A 26,304-nucleotide genomic window follows, 5' to 3' on the forward strand; every position below is an offset into this window, starting at 1 on the left:
GCCTGCTTTAAAAGGCTTCCCCAGTGGCACCAGATATCACTCACCTCATCATAGGCAGTGTCTCATGGGGTGTCTCTTAACGTTGAAAGAAAAGCTGGCTCATCAAAATTTTTCATCGGTATCAGAAACCCATAAGGGTTGAAAAGTGTAACGGCCCCTTGTGTGCTGGGAAATGAAACAAGCTTCTGAATATTCAATTTGCTAAGTACCATATTTGGAACAACAAGAGCGAGGGGTTTCCAAATATGGTACTTAGCACTGAAACATTCAACCAATCAGTTTCAACCCTTATGGGTTTCTGTCGGTATTCAATACTTCTCACAGTCGGTTTAGGTAGTCTTTGTTTTCTAACAATATAGATTAAATCATGATCACTAATGCCAACGTGAAGGGTGCCACTAGAGACAAACCGTTCAGGGTGCGATACAAGAATAACATCCAACAACGTTTTCGTTAAAGCTGTGGAGAAGATATTGTGTTTATCAAGCAGAATTGGTCGCAAAAATTCGAAAGGTTATAACTTGACCTGGCAAAGGAGCCATTTTCCGATAGCATATCAATATTAAAGTCTCCAAGAAACACGACTTCCTTTCGTTTTGAATACATTTTTTCAGCAGCTGAAACACTTGACGATAAAAATTCAGAATCTTGCATTTGCTGGGAGAACGGTAACACGCGTAAATTTCTTGCACCGGTATTGTTGAAATGCTTTGTTATGGATTTCAGGATCGCCTTTCTTTGTGAATTTTCGAAAGGTGAAGCTCAAATTCGGCGAAGGTATGGGGCATCCCTAATTGATTGGATGCATGCTGGTGTTTTTAAGGTGAGAATGTCACTGGTTTGGCGTCAGTTCCAGCTTGAACAAGACGAGGTCACTGGCCGGCGGCTCAGTGTTGCCTGCTTCGTCAATTTTTTTCGGACAGGTACAAAACACAGGTCTCAGGCAAGAGATTATAGGTCCAGGTCACAGGTCATTGTTTTACCAATACAGAAAAAACCCTAACCGTTAACAAATGCTAACATTAGGCCTAAAAACTCTAATTAGCTTAATTAGGCCTAAGGTTAGCTTTAATGGATGTTTAGAATACTTTCTGTATAGGTAAAACAATGACCTGTGACCTGGACCTGAGGCCTGTGTTTTGTACCTGCCGGTTTTCTTCACTCTCTAACCGGCGGCCGAGAAAAGATCTCCCGGCAAAATGGCGCCTAAAACAGCTCGAAACGACCAAAAAAATAATAATAACACAGGACTCATTTGACGCTTTGTTTGATCCTTCATTGAATTATTTGCTTTCAAACTTTATTGCCGAGCAAATCGCAACTGTCCTAATATTCTTCTGTATTTATCCTTCTACAGATCGAAAACAACAACACTAACAGGGGGTTGTCTGCCTGTGATCAATCTATCGAAAGAGGACATTCACCATTCTTTATACTAAATTTGACTCATTCACTCCGCGTTATTATAAAATAAACGTTGTCCGCACTTCGGCTTATCGCTGCATTATAATTTGTTCGTCATCTTGATTGTTACAGCTGACCTTAGATGACCTCAAGAGGATTTTGTTACTTAATGGCAACCCTGTAGGATCACTGAGAAACATCAGAGCAAGCCAAAAGATCCTGTACAAACATTTAACAAAAAAATAAGTTCTCATAGTTCTACCTTTCTTAGGTCATCACAGCAAACACCTAGCCCTTTCAACTCACAGTACAGCCCTCAAAAAATTTAATATGTATGACCAATGCGGCCAGTTTCTGTACCTTTCTGATTAAGATTATGATATTGAGCAAGTCTACGTCAGCGAATTTGGCTCCCAATGATACATTGAAGAGGGACAGAAGCCTCTTTCCTAAAAATGCCGATATTATATGGGACATGATATGAATCCCTGACTACTGGAGTATGGACTGTAATTAAGTTATGTAGAGAATCACCCTGACCTTAAAAGGTGCTTTTTGTCCTGACTTTCACGAAAGAATGCTTTATTATATTTCAGATTATGGGGCAATTTCAGGAGCCCATTACCCGAAACCTCCATCTTCCATATTAACCCTCTGAATCAACTCTGTCCCGTATCTTTCTATTTTTAGAAGCACCTCGCAGAGGGGCTTTACGGGGTGTTTTCACAATAGCTGATCATAACAGACCTATGGTCAGCCATTTATTACGTCACATACGTATGTGACGCATGTGAACTACTTCACGTATGTTCTCAGTCACGTACGTCACATACGTCAAAATGTAGTACTTCTAAAAATAGAAAGATACGGGATAGGGTTGACTCAAGGGTACAGTACAGATGGAAGCTCCGGGTAATGGGCTCCTGCTAAGATCTACTTTCTCTGCATAATTTTAAACCGCGCAAAAATTTCCCTGTATTGGTATCGATCACCGATAGCAAATCAAAGTATCTCAAGGTGCACAGAACGTATGCGCAATAACAATAGTAGGAATTGCATCAGCTGCCTTTCCGAGCTGACGAGTAAAAGCGATAACGAGTACAAGGCTGAATTTGACTGTCAGTCAGTCAAATAAATCATTTGTTACATCTAATTTCTCCTTCCTATTTCTTCCTCCCTAGTTTGCGACAAGAATTTTGACCTGTCTTTTATTATTGATGGCAGTGGGAGTATTGAGGACGCAGGAAAAGGGAACTTTGATCTGGTTAAAAATTTTGTGAAAGAAATAATCGGGGGATTCAACGTTGGGTATTCAACTACACATGTAGGATCAGTCTTCTTTTCGGTTAATGTGAAAAAGGTGTTCAGTTTGGATAAATTTTATGACAAAGCAAAAATGTATGAGGCGATCGATAAAGTGATGGATCCTGGAGGAGGTACCAATACGGGGCAGGCCATGGATTTTGTCAGCAGAAAGATTTACACTTCTTCCCTGGATAGACCAGACGTACCCAATGTTTGTATCATCATCACAGATGGAAAAGCCGACGATGACATCGTAGAGCCATCAGAGAGACTTAGAACAACAGGAACCACCATCTTTGCCGTAGGAGTAGGAAAAGACTTTGAGGAGCAGGAGTTAATCAAGATGACCGGTAATAAAAGTCATGTTTTCACAGCCGATTTTGACAAACTGAAAGAGATCATCACAAAAATAAAAGAGTCAGCTTGTAGAGGTATGCACAGGACAACTTTTTCTTATAACTAGGCTCTCTGAAACTGTAAGGTGCTGAAAATCAATGAATTATTTGCCAGTTATCTGAGACCTACCTTATGCGCAAAGTATTCTGGGATCGTCAGGGGGCAAACATTGCAAGTGTAAGACAGAAAGTTGTGTCTTCGTCGAAAGCAGTGATATCGGAGAAAGAATGACGTATTGTCGCCGTGATTTTGTGAGACATGAAGATGACTAATATTTTTGTGTTAAAATTGTAAGTTTTTGTGTGATTACCGCAATAAAATCTATCCATAAACGTTCTTTCCGGCTTGTGTAAGATCGATTGTGAAATATCTAGCTGTATCAAGTAATGCATGGTCTCGAAATAGTACAAAAGTAGGTGTAGGTTTGGGGAGATTGACTCAATGAAACCTTTTCAGTGGTCATTACATGTGCTGAATACGTTTGCAGAGCTATAAATCGTGATACGTTCAAGGTTATAATGAGTACTGAGGTCTGCTCTGATTAGTCGGCATAATTGTTTTAATACGTCAAAGTAATCCCCTCTTTGTCACGAAAAATCAGTGTCCATGATGAGTTTAAAAGTGAACCATTTTTTGTTTAGTGAAAAATGTACAAATAGGTTTCTTGAGCAGCGTCGCGCAACTTGAGTTGTCCATAGTTTTTATTTCACATGTTCCTCCACTGAATTCGACGGGAAAGAGAAGTAACGGCTTCAAAACCTCCGAATGATATTCACTTAAACTGCTTGACAACTTTCGGTTTCCTCCGTGTTTTCTATCACTGGTTTCATCCCTCCACAGCGCAATAGCTCGGCAAACAATTCCCGTCTTCCCGCACAACAATTTCTCTCCTTTGAGGGGGTAAAATAACGGCATCCATGTCAATGATCTAACACGTTATAACTAAAAGAAAACAATCTCGATACACGTAATAACATATTGAAAAGTCTTTATTGAGTCAATCCCCTGAAATTTATACCGAAGCTTATACTTTCACAATCAATCTTACGCAAGAAAGAGTGTACTAATCGATACATTTCATGATCGCAATAATCACACAAGAACTTACAATTTTCACGCACAAATGTCAGTCCACCGTGTCGCATACAATCACGCGAAAATGCGTTATTCTTTGTCCAACATTCACTCCTTTTGACGAAGACAACTTTCTGTTGTACATTTCTTACTTTTTACATAACGTAGTCTCCAATTACTGGCAAATCATTCTTTACCTAAAATATTGTGTATGCTGGTCCTCGACCCTGGATCCCTTACTCCATAAAAACAAACATGCGGCTTGATCTGCCTGTGATTTATAATCTACCACTACCACCACAACCACCACTACTACTGCCACTACTACTACCACTACCACTACGGTCTACCACTACCACTACCAGCACCACCACTACTACTACTACTACTACTACTACTACTACTACTACTACTACTACTACTACTACTACTACTACTACTACTACTACTACTACTACTACTACTACTACTACTTGATGATGATGATGATGACGTTATTATTATTTTCTTTGCTTTTCAGTCTTTTTCACCCCATCATCATCATCATCATTATTTTTACCTCTGTAATGGATTGTAACTTGAACTCGCAATTTGACCTGCTCTTAACGAGTTCGATAGCTCACTGCACCACAATCGGACGGTCATTGGTTCGAAACCGTTCAATCCTGGGGTTTTTCAGTCTTACCAGTAGTATTACCCTACCAGTAGTAGGGTTAGCAAGGATAGTGTAGTGGTGAATACGCTCGCCTCCCACCAATGTGGCCCTAGTTCGATTCCGGACTCGTGGCCATATGTGGGTAAAGTTTGTTGTTGGTTCTTTACTCTGCTCCGAGAGGTTTTTCTCCGGGTTCTCCTGTTTTCCTCTCTCCTCAAAAAACAACATTTCTAAATTCCAATTCGATCGGACTGAAGGCCATATTGGAAACTACTTGGTCACCAGTAAATATGTAACCCTCGTTAAATAAAGTGTATTTCATTTCATTTCATTTCATTTTACCAACTTACAACTTCTAAAGTTTGGCGACTTTGCGCCATACTCTTTTCAGCTTTTATCTCCATGTTTATCCCGCAGTTCAAATATATGGAATTCATCGTTCCAAAATCATATCAATTAATTGTGTACTGGTTGAGGCGGACTCGTTTATTGTTACCAATTGACTTTCCACCCTCTTAGGTATTGATCTAGCAGAATCTTTCTGATTATTCTTGCTGTTCACAAGCAAATGAGCTTTCAGTAAAAAGACCATACGAATACACCTATCAGATCTCACGTTTTTCAGCCACTAGGGAGAATGCTTTTATAGTAATAGGTGTTACCCTCTTTAAATAAAGGTTATTATTACTATTAGCCCCAAGTCCATTTGGATTGCCCTAAGGTTCCGATGTGACAACAACGCCTTAGTTAAACTTCCACAGGCGCCTCAACCTTGTTTTTAGATCTTATAATTTTTTCAACCTTCTTCTGTTTCTTTGGCCGACTCTACTGTCGAATGGGTATGCATTTGTGCGTGGTGTTTTGTCTCAATTACTTTGTCTGCCTGCTGAGATTTAATACATAATCCTTCTGGATGCGGAAACCCCATATTAATTTACAGTGTGATTCATGTATCTCCCTACGGACTCAGACATGTGATCATACCATCTTTGCGAAGCGTACGTTCCTGCAAACTAAATTTCTGTAGTCGACTTCGGTGGACATACTTGGTAACCTGGCCCGGGTTGCTCGAAGCATGGTTAGCGCTAACCAGCGTTAAATGCCATGGAAGCCTATAGGTTTTGATACCTCTTAACCAACGGTTAGCGCTAACCAGGCTTCGAGTAAACGGCCCCTGATCTTCAGTCATTTACAATCAGTGACCATGTGACTGATAGTATTTTCCCTTCCCCATGATCCAGCAAATTGATGATATTTCCTCTCCGTAATTCCTGTCTAATGCTGTTGGTCCTTAACACCGGATCCTAGGCGGCTGTTATCAGCCTTCTGGTTTGTTTCCATAAATGTGCTTCTAGTTAGCTTTTGCCGGAAGTTCCGGTTATCTCCCGTAGCCCTAACAACCTGTTATGTATTGCCTCCTCTAAGTCTTTTATTCTACTTAAGCCTTTCCTTAGTCGGTTGTGTTAAAAGACTTTTCCTTTTTTCAGCAATAGGCAGCACTTTTGTGTAATAAGAAGCTCATAAAACCAATTTGAGAGATTTTCCTAGAGGAAGATCTATTGAATGGGACGATTTTTCAATAGCTCCATTCACTATAAAACAGTTGTCCCAGCTTTGGTGCATGTTTCCGATTTGATTAACCTTTTGACATCCTCGGGAAAATGGATGAAAAGCCGTTCTTTACGCCAGGTGTTTTTTGTTTTAAGAATTTTTGCCCAAGTTTTCCATGTGTGATACACATTTGGCCCATTTCGGCTGAACTCACCGTTTCACTATTTTGTTATTTGACAGATGACCAACCTGTGCTACCTCCACGAAGAGTAAGTACCATTTGATGTTATATTTTTTAAGGATGACAACATGGCGGTCAACGAAAACAACAAGTTATAGTCTCGTCTTAGGTTCCAACATATGAAATTTCTGAAAATCATTATTTTTTTTGGCAGAAATATAAATATGACTTATAGCCGATTCGTAAATGATTTTAGTCCATCCAATTTTCGAAGACCCCCCCGAAAAAGCACATTGACAGGGTGGTGTGACGGAATCGGGACTCGATGGTCACCATGAAAAATTCACTTTTCACATGTCTTGTCGGCTTTAGAATATTGCCTAAGAGTCGCCTTCATCGAAGCAACAACTCTAAACTTGTTTTGTCCTATACAGCACAAATTTTCAGGACTAGTTTAAAACGGTGTCGGGCCTTTTTCAATTGTTTGACGTGTTTTGATTTTGTGCCTTACTTTGTCTAAATTTCCCGTCAAAAACACTATTTTCAACAAATGGATTGCTTCAAGAAATTTCAGAAAAGTTTATAATCCCGTACATGTACAGCTTGAAGCTCTAGAGCAAGACTACTTGTATTTAGTTTTGAGATCGTAACATAGCAAAAGAATACTTTTTTTTGGATTCAAAACTACATTCAAGGAGCATGAAGATTATGTTTATTTGATTCTCATAACATAAACACAGGAGAAATGAGAACGTTTTAAAAAAACTGACACCTCGAACCTATGACGAGCCCCTTAATACAGAATGTTTTGCTCTATCACTTTTCGCGATTATTCCATTGCGTTCTATTGTGAAACGTATTCGAAGTATCCTATCACAGTCTTGATTTACAAGAGCCGAAGAGCGTCCTTAATTTAAGAGATGAGATTAAAAACAGAGACTGAAGCGGAATTACAAAACAGGAAGTTTGATCATTTGACGCAATTTCTTTTTGCAGGCTACGGTACAGAAAATTTAAGAGAACCTGCAAATCTTGCAAATTTATTACCTTCCACGTAGCTGTTGCCTTATCATTAGGGACCTTTAGATTCTAGGACGAGGACGAGAACGAGTACGAGTTTTGACTGGCAGTTTTTAGCGAAAATACTTAGAAAATTTATAACCCGTACAATTAATCTTACTCTTTGTTAAGCAGAATAGGTTGCTCAGTTATTATTATTGCTGTTACCTGGGCCTTTTTGCTGATTGAAAAATGTCAAAACTGCTACCCTGTTGTTGACTTGTTTTGATACGATGACATTTTTGCAAAACCTCGTACTAAAATGACGACGGTAACACGTTTTTCCCGCCAAAATGACGCTGGTTTGCGCGCGCTACCATTTGTACTATGAGAAAATTTCGTACTAGTAGTCGTTCTCGTCCTAGAATCTAAAGCTCTTTATTACTTGAACTCCCGGCTTTGACTATTAGTTATAGTGTTGAGGACAGAATCAGGCCACTCAACTTTTCTTTCCACAAAATTTATTCTCTCTATCCGCAGTTATAAAACTGTCATTGACATGAAACGAAGCGTAAGATTGGCAATAGTTTGTTAAGGTGACCAGGTTGAGAGTATCCTCGGAGACCCAGGGGTAGCTAGTCGGGACTATAGAATATTTGTGGTGAAAGTTTACTACAAGAACAGAAAGAGCCTGAACTGTTCGAATTCCTTGCATGCTTCTGATTGGCCACAAAAATGTTTTTGTGGCCAATGAGCGAAGAGAAGCAACCGGGTGACTCTGATCTTTTCTTGCATGAAGTAGTTTTCCTCGTCGATCGCCATAGTTGCGTAACGCGTTCAACGGGGAAAGTTTCAGAAGTAGTGCGACGAACATGGAAATGTAAAAGGTAAGCTTGGCGTTGTGTACTAGACAAGTTAATGAGCCAAGGTGCAGAAAGTGAAAGTCGTGCATCGCGTATCAGCAATAAAAAAAAGAAAGTTCCGTCGTAAACATTTATCGGAGAGTGTTTGTTGCTTGCAGCCGTGCTAAGGCTTGTAATTTTTACGGCTTCATTAACGTTTTGTTCTGAGAATTTCGTCGAGAATCTTTCCCCGTTAAACGCCCTACGCAACTATGGCGATCTATGAAGAAAACTACTTCTTGTAATAAGAGATCAGAGTCACCCTGCTGCTCCTCTTCGCTGAATGTGGCCGATCAGAAGTAGGGAATTCGAACGCTTCTGGAACTGGTTCGGTAAGAGCCAGGGGCTCTTCCCGTTCTTGTAGTAAACTTTCGCCACGAACATTCTATCGTCCCGACTAGTTGCCCCTGGGTCTCCGAGTATGGGTTGACAGATAAACAAGTCCAGAATATACAGTGGCAAGTTCGTCAGCTTGACATTTTTCAGCTCACAAAAGCATCTATCAACTTCTTAAAGGTGTCGGTTTTATTATTTCCAATTAAAAAGTATCTGAGGTACTCTGACGCCCTCACTAAATTGCTGACATTTAAATTGCGTACTGCAGTGGTTTAAGAAGTAATAACATGGGTGATTTTGGCGCGAAATTTCAGCGTTAATTTATAATTTCACATGTGAAATTACATTGTTGCCATGGCAACTTTTCATATAGTGCTAAAATGGCGTCCAGGTTTGAAAATTAAGGAGTAATTTGTCACCATGTTATTAATAGCTAATCAAATGGTATACCCGTGAAATTAGGGAATAATTTCACTTGCGTTTTGTCCAAAATCAGGTAATTTCCCTCGCCTAAAGGCTCGGGAAATTATTTGAATTTGGACAAAACGCGCGTGAAATTATTCCTTAATTTCACGCGTCACCATTTGATTACCCATACTAATTCTCACTTAAAAAGTAATGACTTCTTGACAGATCGCAGAGCTGTCAACTCTCCTGCATGACCCAGGAGACTCCAGATTTTGGACCGTATCTCTCTGTCTCAAGATTACCGTCTGAAATCTCCCGATTAATTGCCGAAATTTGTCATTTCTAGTGAGAATCGACTTTCACAACAATAAAATTTCGAATACTTTGTGTTGTTTGAGTTATTTTAACATTGGTAATAACAAAATTCGAACGTTTCATAGACTCTAGTAAACTGTTCGTTGCTATTTAAGGATTGTAATTATTGCTCCAAAATAAACCAATCAAATTAAATAATGCAATGCCAATGTCATCTTTTTTGGCGCGTTTTTTGACTTTTTGCAAAGGTTGCGTGAGGTCTTGTGTCCTTGTGTCAAATCGCAGAGATTGAAGATGTTGATTGACTTTACTTCGCTTCGGAGGGAGTTTTTAGGACTTGTAAAGACAAATGCACAAATTGTAAAGATTCCCGATTTAAATATCATGCGTCGAACGGAGTCAATGAGTATTTTTTGAGTGAAAGTCGTAATGTTACGTCGCTAGAAATGACGTCACAAGCGTTATGATGTCATCTATCATCCTATCCCTATCAATTCTCAATATTTAAAGACTTAAGGGGTTGACAGCCCTGGATCGTCAAAAAGCCCTGGTGCACAATGATAAGTATCGTTTTTAGTATACCTAACCTCAGTAACCTGGAATCATCCTGTCCATAATAGGTGTGTTTTTTATACACAGATTGGACCGCCCGGAGACCCTGGCCCAAAGGGAGAAAAGGTAACTCCTCGTCCCACAAACATCAATGAGATGTTTTCTGTTCTATCGTGGCCAGCTTAGCGAAATATAAATATATATATATTTATATAATAACCCAAGTTATTCTCGCATTTTGATTGGTTCTAGCCTATGATCTATTAGTGGACAGGCGCACGATTGACGTCACCATCAGCTTTTATGCGAATAAAATTTAATTTTTTATCATATAAAACAATAGATTCCATGTTGCCATGCGTCTGTTCAGTAATATATCACAGAAGACGTCATAATTTGGTAAGAACATCATTGACACACTCGCCTATCTCCTCGTGTGCCACTTTTTTGTTCTTACCACATTGTAACGTCATCTGTGGTCTATTACTGAACAGACGCACGCAACATGGAATCTATTTGTTAAATATATATGAAAAAAGCAGCTAAAATCGTTCCACAAACACTCTTGTTTTGATACACAACCGAAACCCTACGGTAACGCCCTACAGTGCGGTATATCACGGCGCATGCACCGACCTGACAACGCCACTGACCACAACTGGCAAGTGCGCCACGATGAGCGCTCCGGTTGTCAACTCCCTCAGGAGCTGACAACTTCGTTATATTTGTGTAACGGCCTTCGCAAGTCTTGCATGAGAAAATGTTAAATTACATTTGACTACATCAGAAACAAAAAGGCAGCCAGGAGTTAGGTTATTTACCTCGTGCTGGATGAAAGTGAAGTGAAACAAGTGAAAATCTTGCATTCAATTGATGATGATGATCTTTTCTGCTTAATTTAGGGGGAGCCAGGATTACCTGGACGGAATGGTTCTTTAGGCGCTCGAGGGATATCGGTAAGTTGTGTGCATTGAACGACCCACAGACTATTAATTCAGGAGTGCGTCTCTGGAAGACCCGAAGCTATTCAAGCGTATTTTGGGGACCATTAAATCCAATATCTTAAAAAGAAAAGACGCTTTAATTTTAAGGTGAAGGTAAAGAAAGGTAACTTTATTTAACGTCTGTAGTTCCTGCAGTTACGAAAGTGGTATTAACGGTGCGCCCTTTACTCCCCTCCCTCTGTCAGTGCTCCTTTTTAAGGGTAGCTGCAGCTACACGGATCGGAGGAACGTCGAAACAGACGTTGAAGTCACCGAGGATCGAGCTGGGGACCTCTTGTTCCGAAAGCCACGCACAAAAATCAACTTTGCTACGCCTGCTCCTGAACGTTGCAACTATTATGATTCGCACTTGTATTTTTTTTGGATTTGAATAGGGGACAAATAAGAAAATGTCTGAATTTCAACAGCAGCCTATCCCATTACCCTTTCGATTACTACATGTAGTTCGGATGTTCTTCCACTGAACTTTAGGAGACTCGTAGCAGCGTTTGGTGATTTTAAACGGTAAAAATTTTGTCCCACCTAAAATTAATAATTGTCCCTTGTTACGAACACTCTAACTTACAATGTAAGAGAATTACTCGACTTTTTGCCAATCAAATCTCACCATTTTTGTCCTTGCAGGGTTCTCCAGGTGCCGATGGTCCAAAGGGACCGAAGGGTGATGTGGGACCTCCAGGGCTACCAGGTCTTCCAGGTCCTATTTTGACCTTGCCCCCAGGTGGAGGACCTGGAGGGGTTGGCCCTGATCCGATCATCGGCGACGAGGTAATTTGTTGTGACATTCTGCAACTAGGGTAAACTTGCACATCACATGCAAACAAAATTATTATACGTCAGATTACAAGGGCAATAACTTTACCAAAAAAAAAGTGAAATGGAAAAAATTGTCACGTACGTCTATTATAGTCAATAGGGACTTTGGGATGTCTACGACGGCGATGTCGATGACAACGTCACGTGAAAATATGGCTTTGCACTGTCCTTAAGTCTTTCATGATTATCCCATTTCGTTCGCGTTACACGACGAGTAAAATAGAGAATGAAACGTTCACGTTCTTAGGCTCAAACCTCAAGTTTGGCGTTTCAGGCCCCGTCCACACATATCCCAGTATTTTTGAGATGACGTTCTCGTTGCCGTCGCTTTCGTCATTAGGGAGCTTAAGATTTTACGACGGCGACGGCAATATCAACGGCGCAAAACAATGATATCATTGGTTAAAAGGGCATAAATAATCGTGCTGCACGTGCAGTACGGATTTTAGCAAATTTGTTTGCAGTCCACTGCATGAAGACGTGAAATCACCGGATTTGAGGTTTTGAGGACAAGGTGAGCACGCAACAGAGAATCCTTCATTCTCTATTTTCACTCTGAAACGGCTCATACCTATTTTGTGTTTAGATGAGAGTATGGAAACACGGCTGTGACATCACACGGATTTTGATTGGTTATGTAGTCAGACGCGCGTTTTGATTGGCTGGTTGAAAATATGAGCGTGTGAGGGTTTGAGCTAGGATTTGATTACTAAGGGAAAGTTTGTCCCCTTGGCTAAAATTGTGGGGGACATTTTCATTTTTAGGGGGACAGTCAATTTTTTTTCAGTTTTCGTTCAAACATGGAAACAGGCAAGCCAACAAAAACATTTTTTATTTATACCTGTTATTTAAAGAACGACAAAACTTTTGAAATTACAAGACATTTTTCGACAGCAATTTCTGTCATCTTCAGTTGATTAATGTACAGAGCGTTAAGTTGAATTTATAAGTCGGAAAAAGTGCTAATTATACCTGTCACTTGTAATTAAAATTAATACAAACAAAAAAAGTTAAGGAAATGGTGTCAAGACTTTTTTTGTTAATATTTAAACCAAGAATCAATGACTAAGCTTTGTACACGTACTCTAGATTTTTACACAAAAATAGCGGAACATCGCCTCCTTTTCAAAGTGTAGCCAAGTGTGATTTTGGAACCAAGTTTTCTAGAAAGATCGCGAACGCGTTGGTTTCCTTTGGCCTTCATCTGTTTCTTTCTCTGTTCTTTTTCTGAATTTTTTTCTCTGATTCAATCTGGCTTCCATTTAAAGCGACAAAGCTGTCTATTGTACGAATACGTTGTCACTGTGACACTTTAATTCCCAGATGCGTCACGCTTGGTTGAGCATGAGACCTACATGTTAAGTAGAGCGTGACTGAAAAGTAAACGCGCGATAAAGTTCCTCCCACGGTTTGTGTTTCAGCTTGTAATTTTTGTACTGAACTGTATTTCTTCCTGTGTGCTTCCTTCTGAGTCCCCCCCCCCCTCCCCCCAGTTTTTGAAGGAAAAAAAAGGTGTCTCCTTGGCCGTTTTTTTAAGGGACAATTTCAATATCAGCCCGGGATTGGCGCAATGGCGCGGCCTGGCTCAAACCCTGGCTTGTATCAAGAAAATCTGTTTCAATAAAAAAGTAAAACAAAACAGTATTTACCTTTATTTGTCGAATTATCTTTGAGGAATATTTTACAAAAGCAATAGAGGACTTTTTCCCGTGTTTCCATAGTCTCATCTAAACACTCGGAGAATTTGGGAGAATTCTCGACAGTTATACAAACCCTCGACTTCGTCTTGGGTTTGCATAACTGTCTCGAATTCTCCCATCTCCCCCTCGTGTTTAGATGAGGCTATGGAAACAAGGAAAACGTCCCCTATTGCTTAATTGTTTTTGTGGCGTCGTCGATGTGGTAGCTGTCCACCAAAGCGCAGGATTGTAGAAAACACACATTGTATCATGCCTGTTCCTTTAAAAGCTCAATTAACTTTCCACTCAGTTTACGGTTGTGAACCGTACAATTTAAAAAAATCGATTCAAATCAAACGAAGACCTCATACTCTATAGGTACATCATGTGAAGCAATGCTTGAAGGGCTTCTGCATTATCCTTGATCAAGGATAACTTCTGTGAGCTGCAGAAAACCAAACGTATAACTTTGATAGTTTTTTTCTTCAGATCCTGGAAGAAATGGCTATTATTTTCATCAAATTTTGGCTCTTGGAATCATCACTCATTTGAAACAACTCAACAAGTAGTAAAACGCTAAACCATGCATTTTCTGTTTGAAGATTCGCTCTCAGGATTCCAGAGGACCTTCGGGATCGATTCGGCAAATTAAAGGACCACCTGGAGATTCTGTAAGTACACTCTCGTAAATACTCTGTTTCTTTGGCCATCTTAGCTTAATCAAGAGTAAGACTCTAACAGCGGTGACAAACAATGTAAAATTAGAGACACTGTTGATTCGGCAGGTACAAAACACAGGTCTCAGTTTTACTAATACAGAAACAAACCTTGACATTCGTTAAAGCTAACCTTAGGCCTAATTATATAATTAGACCTAAACAAGTGTTTTTAGGCCTAAGGTTAGCTTTAATGAATGTTTAAGGTTTGTTTCTGCGTGGTAAAACAGAGACCTGTGACCTGAGACAAGTATTTTGTACCTGCCACTGTTGATTGAAAATTTGAAACAATTAATTAGTTACAACTGTACTTATGGTGCATGTAGTTCAAAATTGAAGTTTACCGTGATGATCACTTCTGAGGATATACGTCGAAGCGTATGAAACGTGAAGTAAATAATGTTTGTCACCCCTGTTTGCGTCTTATACTCGTGTCACATGAAGTGACCACACGTTGGAAACTTGCATTACCCAATTTATAGCCTTGTACTCGTTATCGCTTTTACTCGTCAGCTCGGGAAGGCAGCTGATGCAATTTAATTAAATAAGATAGTTACGCGAGCATCGATCTTGTTCTACTATCGTATTTTTCTTCATCCATCTGTCACAACTAAGAGTAGGGCACGTAGTTCCCGGTGTTGTTGTCTGTCTTCTGTTGAGTATCATGGGTGGTAGGGTAAAAAAAGGGGCCACAGTAATTGGTGCAAGCTGTTGTGGCGCTCTGCCAGCTTGACTGGCAAAGTCTGTAAATCAAATCAAAAAAAAAAAATCAAATCAACTACTAGTTTTAAAAGCGTGTGGAACTGAATAAAAGATTCCATGTTTAACATCTGATTACGGGCAGTTTTCAAAAGTTACATAGAAACTTATGGCACTCAAGCAATTTGCTTTCATCAAGTTTGTTAACCCAAATGTAATTACCGTAGTATATGTAAGCACATGGGCCCGAGGGTAATTAAGGATTAATTCCACGCGTATCTTCAAAGTTTTCACAAAAATTGCTCGAGTCGCGACGAGGAAAATTTGTACAACTTTGAAAATACAAGTGAAATTAATTCTCAATTGCACGAGGGGACATTGCGATGACATGTTTATCACATTCAGGGCGACATTATTGAGGGAACTCCGTTTAGTGCTGTGACAAATGACAACCGACAAGCTCCCATTCGGATAAAGTTCAATTCAATAAGTAGTTGCTGTCAACAGAAATAGCTCTTAAAATGTATTTTATAGTGTGAACAAAAAAGTAGTTTAACCTGGAAGAATTCGAAGATTCTCTTGTAACTTCGCTTGCTCTGGATAAGCAACTGTTGACCGATCAGGATCAAGGAATCATGCCCTCTTGATTAAGGAAAATGCATTCCGTCTCAGCCAATGAGCATTCAGTAATTTTGTCCCGTATGTGATAAACACTCATAAAAGTACACCACAGCCCGCGACTTGGATCTCACAACTCCCGTATTTCTCTTCTGACTGAGCATGATTAATCGTTGTCCCAGGCCATCTTTGTTTAGAACGGTTTCCCTTGCGACCGGGTGCTAACTTTTCATGTGCATGTGCATAAATTATCTTTGAACTACGTTTAACATTCGTGCATTCCGGGACAACTTGTCTGCAACTCTGAACTGAGTTTTGTACCTTAACTCCTCTAGGGTTAATTCTCGATGAGCAGAGTAATCACAAGCTTCTTAACTGGAATTCAACCTTAATCGGGAAAGCTGTAGGATTATTTGTTTTCGATCCAGAGCATTGATTTATTTCTGTTTTAGAAGAGTATTAACCATTTACGACAAGCATGATATGCCTAAGAAAACCGATTAACAACATAATTTGAATTTTTTCCCCGCGTAGGGTCCTCCAGGAAGAGCAGGTTTGCCTGGTAATCGAGGACCAGAGGTATGCAGTTCATAAGTATTACTTGATGCTGATGATGGTGATAATATTAATGAGGCCCTGTTATTAGGGTTTTAGGGATGACTGACGAAAAAATAGTAGGGATAAGGAATAACCGAGATAGTTTTAGGGATAGCAGAATATAGCTTTGATTTCTCAATTATCATACTTTTGGTCACTTTTGCTGAGGATATACATCACTGGCGACTGGTAATGAACAGTAACGGGTGATTTATCATTCCATGTCCAAGATTTACTCCCAGGCTCATTAATTCAATCAACCGCTAGTGCCTTGGGGTGAAACTGTAGAGTTTTCGTATAATTATGCAGTATTAGGTAATCTTTTAAAAAAGGGTTTTTTGTTTGTTTGTTTGTTTGTTTGTCTTTTTTTGTTTTTATTTATTTATTTTTTTTTTTTTTTTGGGGGGGGGGGGGAGGGTGTAGCGATGGCACATTGATGAGACCACTCGCCTCCCACCAATGTGGCCCGGTTTCGATTCCCAGTCTCGGCGTCATATGTGAGTTGAGTTTGTTGGTTCTCTACTCTGCACTGAGAGGTTTATCTCCGGGTACTCCGGTTTTCCCTCTTTTCAAAAACCAACATTTGACTTGATTTGCGTTAATTGTTAATTTCAGTTGACAGTTGCCCCGATTAGTGCTTCAACGCTAGAACGACTTGACACTTAAATAAAGTTCCTTTCCTTTACGCTTTAAAATTGCCACTTATTGTTAAAATTCCAAAGATGAGTAATTTCAGCTCGGGATAACAATCTCGTAATTCAAGGGATAACGGACAACTGTCCCCTCAATTTTACGGATAACAGATGACTAACCCCCCCGCCCCCTCCCCTAGCGGGGCCTCAATAATGGAAGAGAAAGATCATCAAGTGACAAATTATCCAACAAAAACATTCACAATGCAGAGTGAATTGGAAAACGTTTGGTTTTATTATGACATTTCTTATGATATTCATAGGTTACAACTATTAACAATGATTATATTTATTTTTTCATTGTCTTTGTTCCACCTGTCACACCAATTCATTTTTTTTCTTGATTACAGGGACTTCGCGGCGAAACAGGGGAGTCGGGTCTAGTTGGAGCTACTGGAGACCCAGTAAGTCACGTCTGACTAATTTCTCGTTACAGTAACCACCAGTTAATCAAGGATACAGGTCATGCATGAGAATTAAGTCAAACGATCTCTCAATATAGAATTTCCTGATTGAAAAAAAAATCTCCTCATAAAAGCTAAAACAAATGTTGAGAGAATATAAATTTTGATATTGGAGCTTAAGGGGAAAAGAAATTTAAAGAACAACCCACTCGAAGTACGAATATCCATGTACGTCACCAGTTTTCTTTAGGAGAATTCAAATCATGAACTCTTGCCTACTGCAAACGTCCTAGGAGTTTACAGCGATTACCAGTCACACGCGCCCCTCAACGACTTTTTTTCATTTTTCGAAACTGAATTGGGGTGGAGGTCAATTATTATAAATGTTTCCATGACGAATTCGACTACCATCAAGTAAACAGGACTATATTGTCATGGAAACATTTGATTGACGTCCATCAAATTTAGTTCCAAAAATGAAAAAAAAAAAAAACCTTTGCGGGGCACGTGTGACTGATAACCGCTGTAATACGATTTGAAGCGACAAATGCAATTAAGAAGGCACCGATCGCATTAACGAATTTAGTCTTCTTTTAATCACATAAATCGATTGTTCATCAGTCCAGGCAGACTCCTTTTAAAGCTTTTATAGGTTCTGGTTGCATTTGTTGTCTGAATGTGTCTCTTACCTTTTGTTGTTTCAAATGTTAACAAAACTCAAATAGACGTACGTTTTCTGGAAATTTTGTTTTGATAGGGTCTCCAAGGTAACACGGGACCACGAGGAGAATCTGGTCGGAATGGAGCAGATGTAAGTTCTAATTCGTTCCCACGTCAACATATTTACTAAAAGTATATTGCGTTGAAAAGAAATCTAACTTATAACAATATCTCTCAGATAGTAGGCTTGCCATGATTGCGGGCAAATTTAGCAAGCTGTATTCTACAGTACGGCCAGCTTTACGGCCCGCAGAAGTTTGGAATTTTGATAAACTAAATATTTTAAGCAAAAGCCGATACAACGTAGATTTGATTTTAGTGATGTACTATATTTCGGCTGGCCAAACCAGCCTTCTTCAGGTACAATGAGAGTTTACATTGAATTGCTTCTATGTACATATATATATATAGTAAATGGATGTTGACGTAATACTGGAAAAAATGTGATAAAACATGGCAGTTACAAAGATTTTGAATTCAAATACTAAGAGTCACGGAAAAATAACGGAAATCACTCAAAATAATAAACTGAAATCTAATACGTTTCTTCGCGGATATTAAGACCGTTGGGATCAATTGTCCTGCCTTTTAAAATTAAAAAAGCTTCCCTGGCCTTACGGATCGAGTCTCTGTTAGAAAATATTTTTTCGATAGGGATTAATTGCATGTCCTTGGAGATGTTGTGGGGAGAGGAGAGGAAATGTTCTGCGACTGTAGTAGGTTTGGATTTGGTGTTAGCGTTATCTAAAGTGCGGCGGTGTTCATTAAAACGGTCTTTTAAACGTCGTTTAGTTTCTCCTATGTACTGTAGATGGCATCTGTTCCATTGAATCATGTAGATAAGGTTTTTAGTTTCGCAAGTTATGTGGAAATTAATGGAGCGCGTTTCGCCAGTAGAGCAGAATTTGTAGTTGGTTAGTCCATCGAAAATGTAAGGACAGGTAGCACAGTTTTTGCCACAGCGAAAAGAACCGGAAGGAAGTGTGGAATTAGAATGAGTTACATTGGGGGACAGTTTAGCTGTAACCAGCAGGTCTCGAAGGTTAGGGGAGCGCCTGAAAGCCACAACAGGTAGATGGAGGAAAGCATTTTTGCAGCGGTCAGAAGAAAGAAGTAGATTGTAGTGTTTTTTTATTATGTTGAGGATGGAAGGAAGTGATGGATTATAGGTCGTTATGAAAGGTATGCGTTTGGGTTTGTCTGTCTGTTTAGGTTGTAGGGTATGTGTGCGGGGAATGTCTGCAGCCCGTTGTATTTGTTTAGTAACAAAGTTGCGTTTGTAACCTCGTTTCAGAAGGTATGTCGTTAGGGTTAGGGTTAGGGTTAGCACCGCCGCACTTTAGATAACGCTAACACCAAATCCAAACCTACTACAGTCGCAGAACATTTCCTCTCCTCTCCCCACAACATCTCCAAGGACATGCAATTAATCCCTATCGAAAAAATATTTTCTAACAGAGACTCGATCCGTAAGGCCAGGGAAGCTTTTTTAATTTCAAAAGGCAGGACAATTGATCCCAACGGTCTTAATATCCGCGAAGAAACGTATTAGATTTCAGTTTATCATTTTGAGTGATCTCCGTTATTTTTCCGTGACTCTTAGTATTTGAATTCAAAATCTTTGTAACTGCCATGTTTTATCACATTTTTTCCAGTATTACGTCAACATCCATTTACTATATATATATATATATGTACATAGAAGCAATTCAATGTAAACTCTCATTGTACCTGAAGAAGGCTGGTTTGGCCAGCCGAAATATAGTACATCACTAAAATCAAATCTACGTTGTATCGGCTTTTGCTTAAAATATTTAGTTTCTCAACTTGAAATAACGCCGATCAGATCAAGCCACTGATCCAACGTACACCGACAGGAAAATTGTCCACGGTTGCTTGCTTCGAAACTCTGGAATTTTGATGCAGCATTCTCTAGCAAGTTTTTCATGTCGTTTATGTCAAATAAACTTGTAAGACTGTTTGAACCTTACAAGCAACTATTTTAAAACGCCAAGAGGATTTATTAGTTTTATGCATGCCAATCATTTGTGGCAGTTTCGCTCTTGAGCCATAAATCAAGGGAAAAAGACTCGGTCCGTAACTTACAGTACGGACCTCGAACTTGGTTACTGTGAGAGGTACGTACTTTTGATAAGTTGTTTTTAGGAATGTTTGATGTCATGTACATCTTCATGTGATTTAATGAGGCGGTATTAAGAGGTGAAGTGGAGATGTTTATCTTACAGAAGAGTCGAATGGTTGCCTTCAATAAGTATTGAGTAAACATTTCATCCGTAGGGTATACCGGGGAGTCCCGGAGAGGCAGGAGAACCTGGACTTGCAGGAGAACCGGTAAGCTATATTCCCAAGCATTTTATTAGACAAGCTGTGTTAATTTCGGTACTATAGAAATACACGGTTTCTTTAGTTGATTCCTAACCGTTGAAATCTCTGCTTCCAGGGTAGGCAGGGGGTCGCAGGCATGCGTGGTCTTCGAGGTTTCAAAGGAGACCGCGTAAGTATCCACGCTCTAATGGTAGCATTTAAATGTTCTTCTTATAAAACTCTTGCTAACTCAGATGTTTTATTGCCAAGAAAACAAAGATGTATAGCGATCCTGAAGTCTGGTGTATTTCCATAGCAACTTCCGTGCAGTCTATAACCTATTTATGCATTCGCCGTTGCAGTTCTCCGTTTTACGGGTATTTAAAGCTATAGCTACACGGATCAGAGGAAAGTTGAAACAGACGTTTAAGTCACCGAGGATTGAACCGGGGACCTCTCGCTCCGAAAGCCGTGCACTAGCCAACTGAACCACGACTGCTCCTCAATGATTAATAACTCCGAGTCATATGAGCCGGGATTAACAATGTGGACGTGCTGGGATGGAAAATTTTTCACTGACAGAAATATTTGCAGCAGCAATATCAGCTTTTTGCTATAAAAAGTTCTTCAACAGATTTTCTTGATTTTGATGATCAGTAAAGCAAGGCTCTTACTTTTTTTCAGGGATCTCAAGGTGATCGCGGAGATCCTGGTGACGAAGGTGCAGCAGGTGAAACGGTAAAGAACCCGTTTTGCTAAAAAAATATATAGAGGATAATTAACAGTGGCGAGAAGATATGAATTTTATGTTTGAGTGGCAAGAAGAAGATAAGATTCTTATCTTCCAGCTATCGTGTAATTTTCTTGTCGTTATATTTAACAATTATTCGCCGAAGGGGAAGTGAATATTGGTGAATATTTACCAAGACCTAGTCGAGGTAAATATTCTCCAATATTTACTGAGCCTGAGGCGAATAATGGGAGGCGCGGTGGTCTCATGGTTAGTGCGCTCTACTCCAGATCGAGTGGTCCGGGTTCGGGGCCTGGCCGGGGACATTGCGTTGTGTTCTTGGGCAAGACACTTTACTCTCACGGTGCCTCTCTCCACCCAGGTGTATAATTGGGTACCGGCGTAATGCTGGGGGTAACCCTGCGATGGACTAGCATCCCATCCAGGGGGGAGTATAAATACTCCTAGTCGCTTAATGCTACTGAAACCGGAGATAAGCGCCGGCCTGATGGGCCTTCTGGCTCGTAAGCAGTGACTTACTGAGGCGAATAATGGTTTTAGTGTAATTTTCAGCGGTGAATATCAAGACAGTGCAAAACAACGGGCTAAAGCAAGATAAAAACGTACGAAAAGTGCTTGATAAGCTTAGCAGCCGCGCCTCCAAAATGTTATATTCACCGGGTAGCGCGGTGAATATAACACTAAATTCTCATATTCACCGCTGAAAATTATACTAAGTACAATTAGTATACATGGTAGAGATTGGAAAGCAAGCTTTAATACAAATACTGGGTACTAATACAAAACCAAAAAGGCGGGAATCGTGACGTCATTGCTCAATATGAGACCACTCGTGTTACATGAAAAACCTTAAATAACAATGACAACAATCAGGTTTTCTGAGCCCGCGAGACTAAGCACCCCCAGCAAACCATTGTTTTAACGAAAACCGCAGGTCGGACAAATTTTGTACACATTGAGTGATCCTTCACTGTGAATATATTTTCGTCTTTTAACATAGGGGAGCCCAGGACAAAATGGTAGACCCGGTATTGACGGAGCACAAGTAAGTATTTCGTACTTTCATTGATAACGGAATGCGTAGGTGTAAGATACTTTCCTGTATTATAGGGCCCTTAAAATTCATGCTGGGTTTTCGTTAAGCAAAAGGGAACCAGAAATGCTCGGAGTAAAGTCAGAAACTAGCAGCGACTCTGCCCTCCTATGACCGGCAACACCTTTCGTTACTGCGGCAGGAGAGAAGCGAGCGAGTAGCAACATAATGAGAATTCGAGACAAATTTATGCAAAATGTCGATATGTTTGGCTTTGCTGGCTTTCGACCAAAATCCATTTTGATTTGGCCCAGAATGCACTGCGCAGCGACCAGAATGCATTGCTCTATGGTCGAGTCTCGCCTTGAGCAGGTGTCACAAACACAGCCATCGACATCTTTAAAATCGTAACTATTTCGAAACTTGCGCCCTGTCTTGAAGTTACACTTCTGCTTTCAGTTCACATATATCCATGGCCAACTAGACCCAACAAACCTAAACATAGATATTTTGATCACAGTCAAAATTTTGTAGTTATCGGGAGTTTAGGTAATCCTCACGCATCTTTAGTTTACCAGAACTAATGACTTGGTAACGCAGTGTTGATTGTAATTTACATGTATTTGGATTTGAGAAAAATGGCTTGCCTCAAATAGCCTCTTTTTACCTTGTAATCTTGAATTTTTCGTCCTATTATGGGCACATAAACAACAATCCGCATCAATTTCATATCCTTGGGTCGTACTAACGTTTAACGGTGGAAAGCGATTCCTCTCTCTTCTCATCCAAGCATTAACCCCGTCAAACAGGATTTAAGTTATGGAGTATGGAGTTTTGCTGTTGCTCACGGAGTTACTTCAGTAGGCGAAAATATACGAGCCTGTGAAAGATGATTGCCTGAGGAGTGTCTTATGTTCATAAATGTAACCTTTTTTGTCATCTGTCTTTAAAGTAGTATTTCTGTCATACTTCAGGCGGTAGACGAATGTCATCTTCAGTTTGTAAAGTATACAAGAAGCCTCTAGATCCCATGAATTTCATGCCGAAAGCAATTGAACTTATTTCATGGGGAAAAAGTTGAATTGAACTTTTGACAGGGACCTATGGGGTAGGAAAAAGGCTGCCCTTGTTTTCCCTGGTAGATTTTGGCCACCAAAAGTAATATTCTTTGGTTCTAATGATAATTTAATTCACCAGGGACCAGTTGGAATTCGGGGGCCACAGGGAGAGCCTGGTGATGCTGGACCAATTGTAAGTTGTGTCCTACCCATAGAGCGGTTTTCAAATGAGGGTCGTAAAACCAAAACCAAAGTATTTACTTTGGCCAATCAAAAGGACGGAGACAATCCAGTAAACCAATCAAAACTCGAAGTAATTACACGTAGCTATAGACGACACAAAGCGCGGGAAAATGTAAACGCGCAAGCCACGATTGGTTTTGGTTTCACTACTGATTGGTTGAAAAAGTGGCGCGAGAACTTTGAACCAATCACTGAGTTAAGTAATGCAAAATCAAAGTAATTCGCTAATTACTTTCGACAATCAATTGAAAACCGCTCTAACACGAATAAAATTTATTAAAAATCAAAGGGAAATTTCTAAAACGACGCTATCGAGTCATCGTGGAGCAAAAAAAATCAGAAGGAAAAAATGTGATCTGACAGGATAATCATACAAGTGAAACTTAGTGAGTCTTATACCTTCCATCACTGAGTGGGTGAGTGTGTTACTTCCAGTCCTCCAGACAGCCTGAACAATGTTACCTTACTGATATTCTATATAATTATTTTGATTCTTTTAGGGACTTCAAGGTCCTGAGGGCGCTCCAGGAGCTGAAGGAGCTGCAGTAGGTTTAATTATTATAAAATATCCATCTTATTCGATGGTTTAACATATAAGACGCACGGATATTTTGTGAGTTGCGCAGTATTTTCTCGCAGGGGCGAGGAAAGATACGAGCAATGAGAAAAATCTCCACGAGTATTATATGTTAAACCCTCGAATAAGCGATTTATTATTCCACAACAAAAAGGTGTTATTCTGCTTCAATTGGGTGGTAAGAGTGTTTTGAGAAAAATGCATCATCTGTCCTTCAGGGCGCGTGCGAACGATGTAAACAACACAAATAGTCAGCCAAAGATCCTTATTTGATTGGATAAACAAATTGACGAGTGACAAGCGATGATAAGCTAAATTCTCAGCCTTAGCATCGTGTTGAAAACAATTTCTTTCATTGAAAAACCCCGTTCTGTCCGTATTTTGCTCTGTTCTAAACCGGTCAAAACGGGACACTACAGTGTATTACTGTCTCGTATTTTGCGCGTTCTCTTGACCAAATATGGTAAAATGGCGTAATAGTGGAATAATAATTAACAATTATTGGACGAGGTTGAGCAAAATATCGTAATTTTTCAGTGGCGAGCAGATCAATTATTTGCCGAAGCCGAAGGCTGAGGCAAATAATTGATCTGCGAGACACAGACAAATCACGATATTTTGCGATAACCGAGGTCAATAATTGTTTTATCATTCGATCATTTTGTTTTTTGTTTTTGTTTCCGAGAAGCCGTAATGCATCAATCAATTTCAGCGGTGCCCATCCCCCACCCCCGGGCAACCGCGGGGCATTTGCTGAAGTTGTCAGTCCCGGGGTGGGGCATTCGCAATTTTAATCGCAGCCCGGGAGCTGGGCATTAGCCTACCCGGGCGACCCCCGGGAATTTGACACACGTGTTTTCGAATGAACATGGAAGAGTTTATCGGAAAAGACGAGGCCTTCGTTAAAGACTGGCTCGTCCCGTCACTGACTCGAAAAACTTGTGGATGTTTTTAAAGTTATGTTTTCTCAATTTTAGGTATTTCTTTATTTATACTTGTAAGCATATGAATATATAAAAGCGACAAGGTGAACTAATATCGCAAAGCAATCACTGACGTGGAGACTGCGTATAAAAACAACAACTACTTCGCATTTCGCACTCAAAACTAGCCTAGCAATTTTTAAATTCATGAAAGCGGAGTTATATGAAACACTGAAGGGCTGCGAATTCAAATGATGCGATCTTCAAGACAGATCTTGGGAGCGTAAAATGCGATGAAAGATCATGTAAGATGTCTTGATTTCTTGACAGACAAAGTAGCCTGCGAATACAGGCGCCTATTGGAAGGCGACGATCCCGGGGGCGGGGCATTTGTCCCCACCCCAGGGCATTTACACAGCTTATGTGTCCCCACCCAGGGGAATTTGCCAATTTTTAAAAAAAATGCTAATGCCCGGAGGTTAGCCCGGAGGGGGGGGGGGGTGGGGGATGGGCACTGCTGGAATCGACTGATGCATAAGCCTTCGCTGCCTTGCAGAGTCGAGTAATGGCACCAATCAATTGGTTTCCTTCTCAGCATAATTATATTTGTAGACTTCAAATTGTACTTCAGTCAAACGTTCAATAACACTAGGCATCAACAAAGCTGAAAAAGTTCACACTTTTCAAAGCGTATGCCGACAAGTGAAGCTTTGGTGTAGAGCTCGCCATTCTTTTTTCTGGCTTCAGCATAAAATCTCTTCAGTGCATACGCATTCGATGACACGAGTGACTCTTCGTCTACCCTTCTTTCCTTGAGATACTTTCGAAATACGTTGAAATTTTGTTCCTTTCTTAGTATTCTCACTGCTCTTTCGATCAACTAAGAATGTCGAATCATTCTCTGACATCGGGGAACCGATCTGCCATTTTCTCAAAAGAGAGTGATTTCAATTGCGCATGAGCAGAATATTATTTGCAGCAAAACACTTATTTGAAGGCAGTTATTTGCAGGTCACGTGGTGGGCTCTCGGCCAATGAAAAGGATAAAAAATACATTGAATGATAAATATATTTATTTTTATATATTGTAGTTTGAACAGGACTATAACCCCGATCCTTTTGTGTGAACTCCCTCGACTGATATCGCTTCTTAACCCAGATAGAAATCACCAACAACATTGTCCAAGATTGTCCAATGATGGAAACTTGGGTAACACATCTCTAAAATGATCTCGAGTAATCCGGCCCAGAGCGGTATAATCAATATACTGATAACGTTGTGCAAAAAGGATGATTGTTTTCATAAATATCGCTTTTGAACCGGCTCAAGCGAATTTTCATATTTTGATTCATTTTGAATTGAGACGAGAG

General features: G+C 40.0%; 1 protein-coding gene across 1 annotated transcript in view; it reads left to right on the plus strand.

Annotated features, from left to right (window-relative positions):
* The first annotated feature begins 2,303 nt into the window (after positions 1-2,303).
* LOC138014534 (collagen alpha-1(II) chain-like) overlaps positions 2,304-26,304 on the plus strand; it is a 118,343-nt gene continuing 94,342 nt past the window's right edge. Inside the window, exons 1-16 of the mRNA XM_068861642.1 lie at positions 2,304-2,316; positions 2,586-3,140; positions 6,626-6,654; positions 10,166-10,204; positions 10,981-11,034; positions 11,707-11,850; positions 14,180-14,248; positions 16,145-16,189; positions 17,250-17,303; positions 18,061-18,114; positions 20,322-20,375; positions 21,033-21,086; positions 22,100-22,144; positions 23,330-23,383; positions 23,934-23,978; positions 24,988-25,007. Of these exons, the coding sequence (XP_068717743.1) occupies positions 2,304-2,316; positions 2,586-3,140; positions 6,626-6,654; positions 10,166-10,204; positions 10,981-11,034; positions 11,707-11,850; positions 14,180-14,248; positions 16,145-16,189; positions 17,250-17,303; positions 18,061-18,114; positions 20,322-20,375; positions 21,033-21,086; positions 22,100-22,144; positions 23,330-23,383; positions 23,934-23,978; positions 24,988-25,007 (1,328 nt within the window). The remainder of the gene's footprint in view (positions 2,317-2,585; positions 3,141-6,625; positions 6,655-10,165; positions 10,205-10,980; positions 11,035-11,706; positions 11,851-14,179; positions 14,249-16,144; positions 16,190-17,249; positions 17,304-18,060; positions 18,115-20,321; positions 20,376-21,032; positions 21,087-22,099; positions 22,145-23,329; positions 23,384-23,933; positions 23,979-24,987; positions 25,008-26,304) is intronic.

This window comes from Montipora capricornis, chromosome 1 (assembly GCF_036669925.1).
Source record: "Montipora capricornis isolate CH-2021 chromosome 1, ASM3666992v2, whole genome shotgun sequence".
Taxonomy (NCBI): Eukaryota; Metazoa; Cnidaria; class Anthozoa; order Scleractinia; family Acroporidae; genus Montipora; species Montipora capricornis.